Below are 14,344 nucleotides of genomic sequence, written 5' to 3'. Positions count from 1 at the left end.
GCGTCCATCTGATGGATCAATAGTTTGATAACGTCGGGGTTGAGGCTGTCCTGCGCCTGCTGGGAGCTGCTTTCAGTCTTCTGCGTCTTCAGACCGATGGGAAAGGGAGGATGTGTGAGCGTGTGGTGTGGGTGGGGTCTTACATCTCCTAGTTCCGTCACCACGCCGCCCCCACCCGCCAAGCTCGTTAAAGTCGCTTCTCTGCCCTGGTAGTTTTCTGAAGGTAGCTTTCCATCTTCCAGTGTTGGATTTGTCATCACTTCCCTGAACGAACATCCTCCATTCTCTACGATCCTTCGCTCCCTTACTCCCAGATGTTTTAACCCATTTCTCGCTGACTTACTCTCTGTTCTTTCTGGTTGTCCCACTCAGCAATCGGTCGCTCTGTCAGTCAGTCCGGTCTTCCTAACCACCTAACTATCTGCCTGTGCGCCCTGATATTCCCTTTTAAGCAGCACATAGAACATACTGGCGGAACTGATCAGGTTATGCAGCATCTATGGGAATGGGTAATCCGTCGACTTCTCCGGCCGACACCACTCTTCAGTGAAAGGGAAAAGACGCCAAAATTCAAAAGGTGTCTGGAGGGTTCGGAGGATAGCTAGAGGTGATAGGTGAAGCCAGGTGGGACGAATGATAAAGGGATACAGGGGAATAAATCTGATAGGAGAGGAGAGTGGACCATATCGGAAAGGAGAGGAGGGGAGGCCCAGGATGAGGTGATGGCAGCTGAGAAGCGGTAAGATGCGAGACAGGGTCTTCAATATAAAGGCACTCAGGTGTTGGAGGCAGGACAGATCCACTGAAATTACAATATGGAGGAATTTCCTGTTGCAGACTCTCTCCACGTCTGATCTCCTGATATGCTGTGGCTCACAGAACTCCAGTTTCCTCCTCCTGTGGTCAATCATCTCCTCATTGGCTTTGATGACATTGAGTGAGGTGTTTGTGTTGGGGCACCATTCAAACGGATTTCCAATGGCCATCAAAATGCTGATTCATTACCACCTCTGATTGGGCCAACGTCAGTGATGTCATCAGCAAATTATAATATGTCTTTAGTACACAAAGCAAGTAGAACAAGCAGCCAAGCGCGAAGACGTCAGTTGCCAGGTGTCAACAGGCGACGCATACCCTCCGCTACTGACGACAGCCAACCCCACAAACACTGTAAGGTTTTTGTTCGGCGTCTCCGTCTCTCTGAGTCGCCGTGATATCTCCAGGCGCAGAAGTACACGGCCGACGAATTTGCCTGGAGGCTGGAGGACTTCAAATAGAACTTGCTGCTACTCGGTCTCTCCGCCGTGAAGCCGACCACTGGGGCCACGGACTGCACGGAGTCGGCTATGCTGGAGGAGAAAATGGCCTGGGGTCCGTTTCCCCAGTATTGTCTGTACCAGAGGAGATAATCACCGCCGCTGCTGCTACCCTCTATCGTGCATTCCAGCACCAGGGCCTCGCCGGGACGGGCGGAAAATGCCGCGGTCTGGTGGATCGTCACGGCGTTGGCATCTGGAAAAGAGACGGGAAGGGGAAGAGTGTGAATAAACGCGGTTCATGGAGTAATTGCGACGTTGAGGTGGGGACGAAGTTGAATGGAAGGATAAGAAGAGATAGATGGAAGGGCGTCACCGAGACGTCATCTGATAAAAGAGCAGAACGGGTGAATAAACATGGATACCGGGGGCAACTGAGAATGAAGCGAAAAAGTAGATTCAAGGCTGGGGGAAATTGAATTGTGGACACAGTTGGAATGGAGCGAAGAACAATCCATTTCGATGGGTTAGATCGCGAGGCAAATGAGAAAAGAAAGCGAGAATAATAGATAAATATTTGGCACATTTCACTCACAGTGGAAGGAGAGGATCAGTTGCAGCAACAGAAACATGTTTTTTGGGCGGTTCTTTTCTCAGTGATGGAAGAGATGTGTCCAGCAGCAATGACGCTACTGACTTCAATTTCACTCTGAACTTACGAGTCTCTGTGAAATAATGCTTCATGCGCATTTTGGATTGGCCACGCCTCCTTCCTCTCTGATCCAATCGGAGTGGTGATGTGTGTTAATTCCACCGCCGATTCCCCGCCCCTGATATCCTTCCAAACTCCTCTCTCTGTCTCTTACAATCGGGTTTGTCCTCATTTTCTTGAACGCGGGCTCTCTGAGATATCAGTCCTGCCACTCCTTGATTGCTTTTTACACTTGTAAATTGATGTACTCCCTCCCCTACTGGACATTCCTCCCCATATATGTGACATACCGCTTTTGTCTGCTTGTCTATCTCTATGTTGGCCCGTCTGCCTTTCCGTCCATCCTTTAATCGATCCAACTATCTGTCTTGCAGAATAACTGTCCGTCTAATTGTCTGTTTGACTGACTGTCTATCTGCCCAATGTCGTCTGAGATGTCCCTAATTACCCGTCTCAAATCAGACTGAATGGCGACCGAAGAAAACTCGCTTCCTGCCCTGTTCCTTCTTGCTGTTCCTCATGCCCGCCGCTTCCTTGACATACACACTCTCCCCAACTGTTTATTCACCTCTTTCTCTCTGCATCCGTCCATCTGTTTGTCTCTGAGACTCTGATCTCGGTAACTGACTGACCATGAAGAGTAGCGGTGCGCATGAAGAAAGGAGATGGGACTGAATACTGGGGCCGACCACAGCGCCCTGATCTCCGCGGATACCCCTGAGATCCGTCATTCCACAGTTGACCTGCAGATGGCGCAGCGAAACCAGCTGTCGACTGGCGGGTCACGGCATCGTCGTTTCCGATTTGTGTGCTGAGGGTGGAATGATCGGCTGTCGCCGGGCGACGCGTTTCCCCTTCAAACGACGACAGGCCGTTTGGGGAAGTGGGGAAGGAAGGTGAACAGAAGGCATCGGAAAAGCGCGGTGGGGTGAATCAACTTGGACCTGGGGCAGTGGAGGAGAATGAGACAATGAGAGCGATTGAAGAGTGGGGACTTCTAACGGAGAGAGATAAAGAAGGAGAATGAATAGTGTTGAATAGGAATTGCGGTCTAAGTTGGAGTAAGAATGACACTAGTTAGTATACACGGGTTAGATCACTCAGGGAAATGGGCGACGAAAGAGAGAAAACTAAAATAAATATTTGCAAGTTTCACTCACGCTGAATGGAGAGGATCAGTTGCAGGAACAGCAACATGTTGGTGGGGCGTTTCTTCTCTCAGTAATGGCAGAGGTGAGAATTGCAGCGGTGAATTTTTTGCCTTTCATTTCGCTCCTTACGTATCTCTGTGAGATAGGCAGTTAGGATAGGCCACGCCCACATCCACTCTGCCCAATCGGAAAGCAGACCTGTATCAATCGCACCGCCGAATCCCCGCACCTCCCCCACCACCCCCCTCCCCCAAGCTCGTTGCAGTCGCTCCTCTATCCTGGTAGATTTCTGTACTTCTATCTCCTCTCCGTGATGTATTCTCATGCATGTAATAAGACTCGTTATCGGAGCACCCCAGTAACATCGTGAGAAACTGCTGTGCCTTCGAACCCCCGTTCTACCTCTCACGCTCTCCATTCTCCATCTGCCTCTCCGTCTCTCTCTCGCTCTCTCTCTCTCTCTCTCTCTCTCTCTCTCTCTCTCCGTTTCTCTCTCTCTCTCTATGCCCCCCCCCCAACCCCGACAGGCTTTCCTCGCCTTCCTCCTCCCCTTTCCTTCCTTATAACATGGCATTCTCTCTATCTCCCCCCTCCCCCGTTTCCTTCTCTCCCTTCTCTTTCTCTCTCTCTCCATCTCACTCTCTCTCCCCCCTCTCTCGCCCTCTCTCTCTCACCAATCTCTATCTCTTCCTCCCTGTTTCCCTCTCTCCACCCCCTCTCTTTCCACACACTCCTGGAGAAATCAGCAGGCCAGTCAGCAGCTATAGAAATGAATGAAGAGTCCATTTTTCGGGACGACATTAAAAGATTCGGCAGAGAGGGCGAGAAAAAGGAGGGAAACCGAGACTGAGCGTAGACGATTTGGGGAATAAGAATCAGAGAGTCGCAATGGACAGAACAGTGAGAGACAGAAGGTATTGAGGAAAGGGGGAATGATGAAGAGGCGTAGACGTGTAGAGATGTGAGAGAGCTGAGAGAAGAACTGGAGGGAGAATGAATAAGACTTCGGGGAAGAGTGTGAAGAGAGATAGAGGGAGGAGAGCAAGTCAGGAGGAGTGAGTGCAGATAGGGAGAGGAATGAGATACATGGGGGTAGACTTGCAGTGCAGGGGACAGAAAGAAGGAAGAGAGGAGAAATTAGGGCGCCAACGTAGCCTAACGCTGACAGCACCAGCGACGCGGGTTCTATTTCCTACGCTGTTCGTGCTGAGTTTGTGGGATTTTCCCGTCACGGTGCAGCTTTCCCTGCGGTGCTCCGGTTTCCTCCCAAATGCCAAAGACCTGCGGTTTACTAGATGGCTTCGCCTTGTCCGACTCAGCGACCACTCCCTCTGTCAGTCAGTCCAGTCCGTCTGACTTTCTACCCATCTGCCCGTGTGCGCAGATATCTATTTTTAGACAACACACATAAAACGCTGGAGGTCAGACATCTTCTGCGGAAATGAATGAACAGTCCATATTTCGGACCGGGATAAAAGTTGGGCAGAGGGTTAAGCCAGGTGTATATGAAAGACGAAGGTCTGGCGTGATTGCATTTGATAGGAGAGCAGAGTGGACCATAGTGGACAGGGTAGGAGGAAGGCATTTCGAGAGCAGTGAAAGGAAGGTGAGAAGAGGTGAAAGGTCAGAGTGGAGGTCAGAGCAGGTTGGGTGGAAGGAGTAATCGATATTCATGCGTTCTGGTTGCAGGCTACACGGCCGAAATAAAAGTTATTGCTCCTCCAGCCTGAGGCTGCCCGCATCCTGGCACGTACTGTCGACCATCCGGGCCGAACACTTCTTCAGGTCTGGAGGGGAAGTTGGATGATGCCAGAATAAAAAGATGGGGGAGGGGGGAAGTAGAAGGAGGATAGCAAGAGGGTGATGGGTGAAGCCGGGTGGATAAGAGGATATGGGGCTGGAGAGGAAGATAGGAGAGGAGAGCCGACCATAAGACAAAGAGGACGAGGAGGCAACCATGGGAGAGGTGATCAGCAGCTGAAAGGCCAACAGAGTATTTTTTCTAATGGCAGGTTAGAACAAATAAAATGATTTATGGAAATAACTCTGTAAGCTAATGTTTTACAGAGGAAAACAAGAAGACTAGTAGAATAGAGGATACAGGGGGAGCCTAATGGAAAGAAAATTGTGGGATTGACTTAACTGCAGAAAAGTCGGATGATTCCTGTAATTATATTAAACAGTGATAACTTTGTACTTATACATATCATTAATACGTCAGAAATATTGATAAATAGATACTCTAGAGAATGTAAAAGCTTCAATTACTTGCTGTCAGACAGACCATCACTGCCTTTGCCAAGCAGAAACCGGATTCTCTCGTAGAAGAGTCTTGGAGGATGGAACAGGAAGGGCAATTGACTTTGCTGAATCAGATCAAGTGGGTCAGGTAATCCTTCGCAGAGCTGTCCAGTGTAACAAATGCTTCGTCTGCAACAGCCTGGGTCCATGCAGTCTGGTAAACCATCGAGAAAGAAACAGAAGTGAAATATGAGGGACTGGTCAGTAACAGACAGAACAATAAAGCTTCATTGGTACAATTCAGAGAACTGTATATCTGGACGCAGGACAGATCTGCTCAGATGATAATACTGAGCGATTTACTATCTGCAGGTCCTCTCCACCACTGATCTCCTGATGATCTCTAGCTCATGGAACTCTACTTTCCACAGCCCTGTAGTCAATAATCACCTCTCTGATTATGATTACATTGGGTGAGATGTTGTTGTGCTGGGACCATTCAGACGGTGTCCAATCGCCGTCCTGTACGCTGATTCGGGCCAACCTGCGATACGGCCAACGTCAGCGGTGTCATCAGCCGATTTAAATACGGCATTGGAATTGCACTGGAGTTTCACTGTCATTATATAAAAAGCAAAGAGGGAAGACAGGCTTCCAGACAAACTGCGTGTTGCTGCGGCTCTGCTGATGGTGATTCTGGAGTAAACGTGGCGAATCGGAACTGACTGGTGTCTACGAGTGAGTAATTCAATCATTCAATTGCGCAATCAGCTCTTGAGGCTAAGGGAATGAGGCTTGTTGCTTATTTTTGAGGGGATGATGGTATTGAATAGAGAGCTCTAGCGAGAGAAGCGCATCTTGACGTGAGAATCTGCCCTGTCCAGATGTTCCAGAGTTGAGGGAGGAGCCAATAAAATGACGTCAGCTGTAGACCTGGTCCAAGGGCAGACAAGCTGGAGTGGAGATAAATCGTTCATGTATTTCATCACCAACCCCTCAAAGCGCTTCATCCCGATGGACGTGCGACCTGCTGGACGACAGTCATCGAGGCAGGTTATCAGTTCTTCTCGGGTGCCCGTAAAATTAAAACCTATTCGGAGCAAATGGGTTTCGCAGACTGCCGACTCGAGGGCTCAGAGATATCGGTGATCTCTCCAGTAAACAGGCTCAGGTACAAATTCTCCTCTCGGCCCGCAAGTCGGACTGGGCAAGTTCCTATGTTCGATAGGCTTCTGTTGCTAATTCCATCTCTGTGTGACACTGAATGGGACGCTGTTTAAGGATTGGGGGAGGACAAAGTGTGAATATCTTGTCTCTTGTTATAGTGGTTTATTCGGCTGTCTGTGACTCTGAAGTGACAGGGAAATGTAAATCTACGGCGAGAGGATGGAATTAACAGCTGCAATTTCGTGGCACTCGGTGCCCCATTCCGACTCCGGACATTACCTCGACGCTTTGTCTCAATATTATTTTCCCATTGGCTACGTGGCGCCAAGCGCGGTGACGTCAGTAGTCAGGTGTCGACCTGTGACGTATACCCTCCGCAGCTGACGACAGCCAAACCCACTCACACTGTGAGGTTTTTGTTCGGCGTCTCCGTCTCTCTGAGGCGCCGTGATATTTCCAGGCGCAGAAATACACGGCCGACGAATTCGCCTGGAGGCCAGAGGACTTCAGATAGAACTTGTTGCTCTTCGGTCTCTCTGCAGTGAAGCCGTCCACTCCGTCCGGCGGTTGCACGTATTTGGCCATGCTGGAGGTGAAAAGGGCCTGCGGTCCGTTTCCCCGGTATTGTCTGTACCAGAGGAGAGTATCATCACTGCCGCTGCTGCTACCCTCTATCGTGCATTCCAGCACCACGGCCTCTCCGGGACGTCCGGAAAATGCCGGGATCTGATGGATCGTCACCGCGTTGGCATCTGGAAAAGAGACGGAAAGGGGAAGAGTGTGAATAAACGCGGTTCATGTAGTAATTGCGACGTTGGGGTGGGGACGAAGCTGAATGGAAGGATAAGAAGAGATCGATGGAAGGACGTCACCGAGACGTCATCTGATAAAAGAGCGGAACGGGGTGAATAAACATGGATACCGGGCAATTGAGAGCGAAGGAATAAGGTAGATTCAAGGCTGGGGGAAATTGAATTGTGGACACAGTTGGAATGGAACGAAGAACAATCCATTTCGATGGGTTAGATCGTGAGGCAAATGAGAAAAGAAAGCGAGAATAATAGATAAATATTTGGCACATTTCACTCACAGTGGAAGGAGAGGATCAGTTGCAGCAACAGAAGCATGTTTTTTGGGCGGTTCTTTTCTCAGTGATGGAAGAGATGTGTCCAGCAGCAATGACGCTACTGACTTCAATTTCACTCTGAACTTACGAGTCTCTGTGAAATAATGTTTCATGCGCATTTTGGATTGGCCACGCCTCCTTCCTCTCTGATCCAATCGGAGTGGTGATGTGTGTTAATTCCACCGCCGATTCCCCGCCCCTGATATCCTTCCAAACTCCTTTCTCTGTCTCTTACAATCGGGTTTGTCCTCACTTCCTTGAACGCGGGCTCTCTGATATATCAGTCCTGCCACTCCTTGATTGCCTTTTACACTTGTAAATTGATGTACTCCCTCCCCTACTGGACATCCCTCCCCATATATGTGACATACCGCTTTTGTCTGCTTGTCTATCTCTATGTTGGCCCGTCTGCCTTTCCGTCCATCCTTTAATCGATCCAACTATCTGTCTGTCAGAACAACTCTCCGTCTGATGGTCTGTTTGACTGACTGTCTATCTGTCCACTTTGGTGTGACATGTCCCTAATTACCCGTCTCAGATCGGACTGAATGGCGACCGAAAAAACTATCTTTCTGCCCTGTTTCTTCTTGCTGTTCCTCATGCCCGCCGCTTCCTTGACATACACACTCTCCCCGACTGCATATTCACCTTTTTCTCACTGCATCCCTCCATCTGTTCGTCTCTGAGACTCTCATCTCGGAATCTGACCGACCATGAAGAGTAGCGGTGCGCACGAAGAAAGAAGGTGGGACTGAATACTGGAGTCGACCACAGCGCCCTGATCTCCGCGGATACCCCTGAGAGCCGTCATTCATCAACTGACCTGCAGATGGCGCACCGAAATCAGCTGTCGACTGGCGGGTCACAGCATCTTCGTTATAATTTGTGTGCTGGAGGAGGAATGATCTGCTGGTGAAAAGGAACGGTGTGAGGAACAGGGACAAATATGAAGAGGGAGTGGAGGAAGAAGACAGCGTATGCGAGAACTACTGTTCCTCTGTAGCCATAGAGTTGTAAATCGACATCCCTCCGAGCGATAATATTCCCCAGCATTCATATAATTTCTCCTACCATTATAAACTGACATAGATCTGCGCCTCGATATACCCCCTCTCTCCAATACTAACATGTCTGCTCTTCTTGTTCACTGAGCCTCCGCCCCCCCCCCCCCCACTGTGTCTGGACACTTTCCAACCTTCATAGCGCGAGTCCTAACTTTACAACCAGACGACCCCCTGTCACCTGACTCTCCCCACCATTCATGGTGTGTCCGTGGTCCTTCTACACCGTGGTTCCTCTGTCTCCCCACACTTCACACCGTTCACGGTGTGTGTCTTACGCTTGTACACCAAGGTCCCTCTGCTCCCTCAGCACGGCCCGTCATAATATGTGTCCTTTTCTCATACCCCCAAGTCCCACTGTCCATCGATGCACCCAACATTCAAGGCGTGCGCTCCATATCTGCCCACCGAGAGGTGTCTTTTCATCAACCCTTCCCGGCATTTTCCTTGTGTCTCTACCCTCGTACACAGTGGGCTCGGGTACTCAGCGAGGAAATCTGCGTGTTTATCATTCTGCTCCGCCGCCTGTCTGTCTGCTCATCTCAGAAACCGACACAGACTCAGCGACACAGCCGCAGCTACAAACAAATACAGACAAACAACAATATAGAGATAAAGATAGAGGGCCAAGGGGCGGGGTGGGAGGGGATAGAGAGTGCAAATGTCAGCCGTTAGAGAAGCAGCAGGAACGCGTGCCATAGATAGACATGAGGGACACAAGAGAGCAGCGTACAACCATCTTATTGCTCGGAGAAGGACAGTTGGTACGTATCAGAAGGATCCGAAATGAACCAGAAATAGTCTCTTGTGTCCCCCGTGTCTATCTCTGGCACGCGCTCCTGCTGCTTCTCTATCCCCTCCCACCCCGCCCCTTGGCCCTCTATCTTTATCTCTATATAGTTGTTTGTCTGTATTTGTTTGTAGCTACGGCTGTGTCGCTGAGTCTGTGTCAGTTTCCGAGATGAGCAGACAGACAGGCGGCGGAGCAGAATGATAAACACGCAGATTTCCTCGCTGAGTACCCGAGCCCACTGTGTACGAGGGTAGAGACACAAGGAAAATGGCGGGGAGGGTTGATGAAAAGACACCTCTCGGCGGGCAAATGTGGAGCGCACGCCTTGCATGTTGGGTGCATCGATGGACAGTGGGACTTGGGGGTATGAGAAAAGGACACATATTATGACGGGACGTGCTGAGGGAGCAGAGGGACCTCGAGGTACAAGCGTAAGACACACACCGTGAACGGTGAGGAGTGTCCGGAGACAGAGGGACCACGGTGTAGAAGGACCACGGACTCACCAGGAATGGTGGGGAGAGTCAAGTGACAGAGGGTCCTCGGGATGTAAAGTTAGGACGCGCGCCATGAAGGTTGGAAAGTGTCCAGGGACAGGGGTCTCAGTGAACAAGAAGAGCAGGCATGTTAGTATTGGAGAGAGGGGGTATATCGAGGTGCAGATCTACGTCAGTTTATAAGGGTAGGAGAAATTATATGAATGCTGGGGACTTTTATAGCTCGGAGGGATGTAGATTTACAACCATATGGCAGGGAGTACACCGGAACAGAGGAATAGTAGTTCTCGCATACTCTCTCATCTTCCGCCACCCCCCCTTCATTTTTGTCCCTGTTCCTCACACGGTTCCTTTTCACCAGCGGATCATTCCTCCCCCAGCACAAAAATTATAACGAAGATGCTGTGACCGGCCAGTGGACAGCTGGTTTCGCTGCGCTATCTGCAGGTCAATTGATGAATGACGGATCTCAGGGGTATCCGCGGAGATCAGGGCGCTGTGGTCGGTCCCAGTATTGAGTCTCACCACCGCTACTCCTGAATGTCAGTCAGTTACCGAGATCAGAGTCTCAGAGACAAACAGATGGACGGATGCAGAGAGAAACAGAGAAGAGTCGGGTAGGGTGTGTATGTCAAGGAAGCGGCGGGGACGAGGAACAGCAAGAAGAAACAAGGGAGAAAGAGAGTTTTCGTCGGTGGTCATTCAGTCTGATTTGAGACGGGTAATTAGGGACATCTCACACGAAATTGGACAGATCCATTCTGACAGACAGATAGGTAGATCGATTACCGGTTGGACGAACAGGCGCACAGGCCAACATAGAGACAGACAAACAGACAAAAGGTGTAGGTCACATATGTTGACAGGGATATACAGTAGGAGAGGTAGTAGATCAATTTACAAGGGTAAAAGGCAATCAACGAGTGGTAGGACAGATTTACATACATACATATATATATGAGGTCGAGCAGGGAGCGGGTCAGCAAGAATGGAATTAAACATTACGGGAGCAAGAGAGTGAGAGGACGGAGGGCTCGCGTACAAGGAAGTGAGGACAAATCCGACTCTAAGAGATAGAGAGAGGAGTTTGGGAGGATGTCAGGGGACAGAAACAACTGCAGCGAGATTTGGGGCGGGGATTGGGCGGTGGAATTAAGAGACAAAACCACTCCGATCGGATCAGAGAGAAAGGAGGAGTGACATATCCTAATAGCGCAAGAAACATTATTTCAGAGAGTCACGTAAATTCAGAGTGAAATTGAAGGCAGTAGCGTCATTGCTGCTGTACACATCTCTTCCAGCACTGAGAGAAGAACCGCCCAAAAAACATGTTTCTGTTGCTGCAACTGATCCTCCTCCTCCACTGTGAGTGAAGTGTGCCAAATATATATTTATTATTCTCGCTTTCTTTTCTCATTTGCCTCACGATCTAACCCATCGAAATGGGTTGTTCTCCGTTCCATTCCAACTTTGTCCACGATTCAATGTCCGCCAGTCTTGAATCTACCTTATTGCTTCGTTCTCAATTGCCCCCGGTATCCATGTCTATTCACCCCGTTCCGCTCTTTTATCAGATGACGTCCTTCCATCTGTCTCTTCTTATCCTTCCATTCTTTATTCCAACGATCAATATGTACCAAGGGAATCGGATTGCCATGTAACCGCTATGCATTTCCTGGTTACTGACAACGCCATTGATAAATTTGGATTTATTTCTGAGGAGGTTAACTTTTAAAACTGCTAAGTTCCGCAGGAGAAGCAATTCTGGGTCTAGAGGGAAATCAACCCCCAGAAACTTTCCCATTACCTCCCCGAGATCTATCCAAAAAGATCTCAGTTTCGTGCATAGCCAAGTGGAATGTAAAATGGTGCCTACATCTTTACTGCTCCTGAAACACTTGCCAGAAATTTCTGGTTTATTTTTATGTATTTTTTTCTAGTGTGAGGTAAAACTGATGTAAAAAATTAATACGTATCATTCTGTGTCTAGAGTTGATAAGAATGGTAACACTGTCCAAACGTGGATGTGACCAACATTGATGATCAATCACAATGCCCAAATCCGACTCCCATCTCTCCTTCGATCTGTGCATACCAAACTTTGGGCATTGCTCCTGGAATAAAGAATACATATTAGAAATAAGTTTAGTCGTATTCCCCTTTCGAATTAGAGCCTCCATGTCTGAGCACCTTGGTACGGTCAGTGATGGACCCAAACAGTCCCTCAAAACAGATCGTAATTGGAGATCGCAGAAGAATGTGTTATTAGATAAATTATATCTATTTTTCAGTCCCTCAAAAGACAGAAATTTCTTCTGCTGATTATAACAATCTTCAATGCGCCTGATACCGTGTTGATACCAGGTGACTAGAAAATTATTACCCAGAGTCATGGGTATTAATCTGTTCTGAGATAGGGGCGTCCTTGAGGATATTCCTTTTTTAGACCCATAAATTGTTTAATTTATTTCCCAGATATAAATTACCTGTCTCAGTGGAGAATTATTTGTTTTCTTATTATTTAATTTGGCGTCCCAGTTCTATATAAATTCCTCTGCCATCTCTTCTCCTACCATATGTAAGCCAATTGTAACCCAAGAAGGAATAGTTGTCTCATCAAAAAAAGAAGCAATAAAACGTGCTTGTGAAGCTGAATAATATTTTTTTAAATCTGGTAATTTTAACCCTCCCAATTTATAGTCCCAGGTCAACGTTTCCATGGAGATTCTAGATATTTTACCCGACCATAACAGTAAACGAATATGTCCATTGAGAATCCTAAAAAAAAATTATTGTGTAGTGGGATAGGTAAAGACTGAAAAAAAAATATATTGAAGTCTCAGCATTATCTTCATTTTTATACAGTTTACCCTGCCCATCAGTGTGTTGGGAAGGTTTATCCGCCTACGTAGGTCCTCCTCGACATTCCGCAGCAAGGGGAGATAATTACGTTTATAAAGATCATCCAAATTACGATTAAACTTAATCCCCAGATATTTCAGGTTGAATTTTACCCATCTAAACTGAGTACCATATTGATATTGGGCATATTCTCCTTTACCGAAAGGTAGATTTTCACTTTTATTCCAATTTATTTTGTAGCCCGACACTATACCATAATTGGCCAGCAAGGCCCTAAGTCTCTCTAAGTTTGGAGGAACAATAAGTCGTATTTCAGCTGTGTAGCCTCCAATCTGACGGCATGAATATCGATCACTCCTTCCAGCCCACCTGCTCTGTCCTCCACTCTGACCTTTCACCTCTGCAGACCTTCCATTCACTGCCCCTGAAATGCCTTCCCCCTACCCTGTCCACTATGGTCCACTCTGTTGTCCTGTCAAAGGATACCACTCCAGGGTTAAGTCAGGAGTCTTTCCATCACACCTGGCTTAATCGTCTGCCCAACTTTTTATCCCGGCCCGAAATATCGGCTGTCCATTCATTTCTGTAGAAGCTGTCTGACCTCCAGCGTTTTATGTGTGTTGTTTAAAAATATATACCTGCGCACACGGGCAGATGGGTAGAAAGTCAGATGGACTGGACTGACTGACAGAGAGACTGGTTGCTGAGTAGGACAAGGCGAAACCATCTACTAAACTGCAGGTCGTTGGAATTTGGGAGGAAACTGGAGCACGACAAGGAAAACTGTACCGTGACGGGAAAAACTCACAAACTCCTGACACAGAACCCGCGTCGCTGGATGATAGAGACAACTCAGATGGGGGCGGGGGGGGGTAAGAGCGAGCGAGAGAAAGGAGAGAGAGAGAGAGAGAGAGAGAGAGAGAGAGAGAGAGAGGGAGAGAGGGGGGAGGGTGGAAGACAGAGAGGGGAGGGGGAAGAGAGAAGGGTGGAGAGAGAGACAGAGAGAGAGCAGAGAGAGAGAGTCAGTGGGGCAGAGAGCGAGAGAGAGAAAAAGGGAGTAAGGAGGGGAGAGAGAGAGGGGAGGGAGAGTCGGCGCGGGAGAGAAAGGGGAGAAAGAGAGTGGGTCGAGAGAGAGGGAGAGAGAGAGAGAGGGGTGAGAAGGAGAGGGTGGGGAGAAAGAGAGTGAGACAGAGAGAGAGGGAGAGAGAAAATGCTCTGTTAGAAGGAAGGAAAGTGGGAGTGCGCCTATGGATTAGGAAGGCGAGGAAATCCTGTGGGGCGGGGGAAGAGAGAGAGCGAGAGAGACGGAGAGGCAGATGGAGAGCGTGAGAGGTAGAACGGGGGTTCGAAGGCACAGCAATTTATGACGATGTTACGGATGGGCTCCGATAACGGGTCTTATTACAGGCATGAGAATCCATCACCGAAAACTAACAGGAAAGATAAGAGACTGCACCGAGCTTGGGGGAGGGGGGCGG

The 14,344-nt window shown here is 48.7% G+C and overlaps 1 gene segment (V, D, J or C); it reads right to left on the bottom strand.

Moving 5' to 3' along the window:
• Positions 1-6,866: 6,866 nt before the first annotated feature.
• Positions 6,867-7,708, bottom strand: LOC140208090 (immunoglobulin lambda variable 2-23-like). The segment is given in 2 exon segments: positions 6,867-7,279; positions 7,618-7,708. Coding segments are annotated over 2 exon segments (450 nt in total).
• Positions 7,709-14,344: the final 6,636 nt, after the last annotated feature.

This window comes from Mobula birostris, chromosome 13 (assembly GCF_030028105.1).
Source record: "Mobula birostris isolate sMobBir1 chromosome 13, sMobBir1.hap1, whole genome shotgun sequence".
Classification (NCBI taxonomy): domain Eukaryota; kingdom Metazoa; phylum Chordata; class Chondrichthyes; order Myliobatiformes; family Myliobatidae; genus Mobula; species Mobula birostris.
Note: the sequence above shows the minus strand (reverse complement) of the source record. Positions and strands in the feature narration are given on the sequence as shown.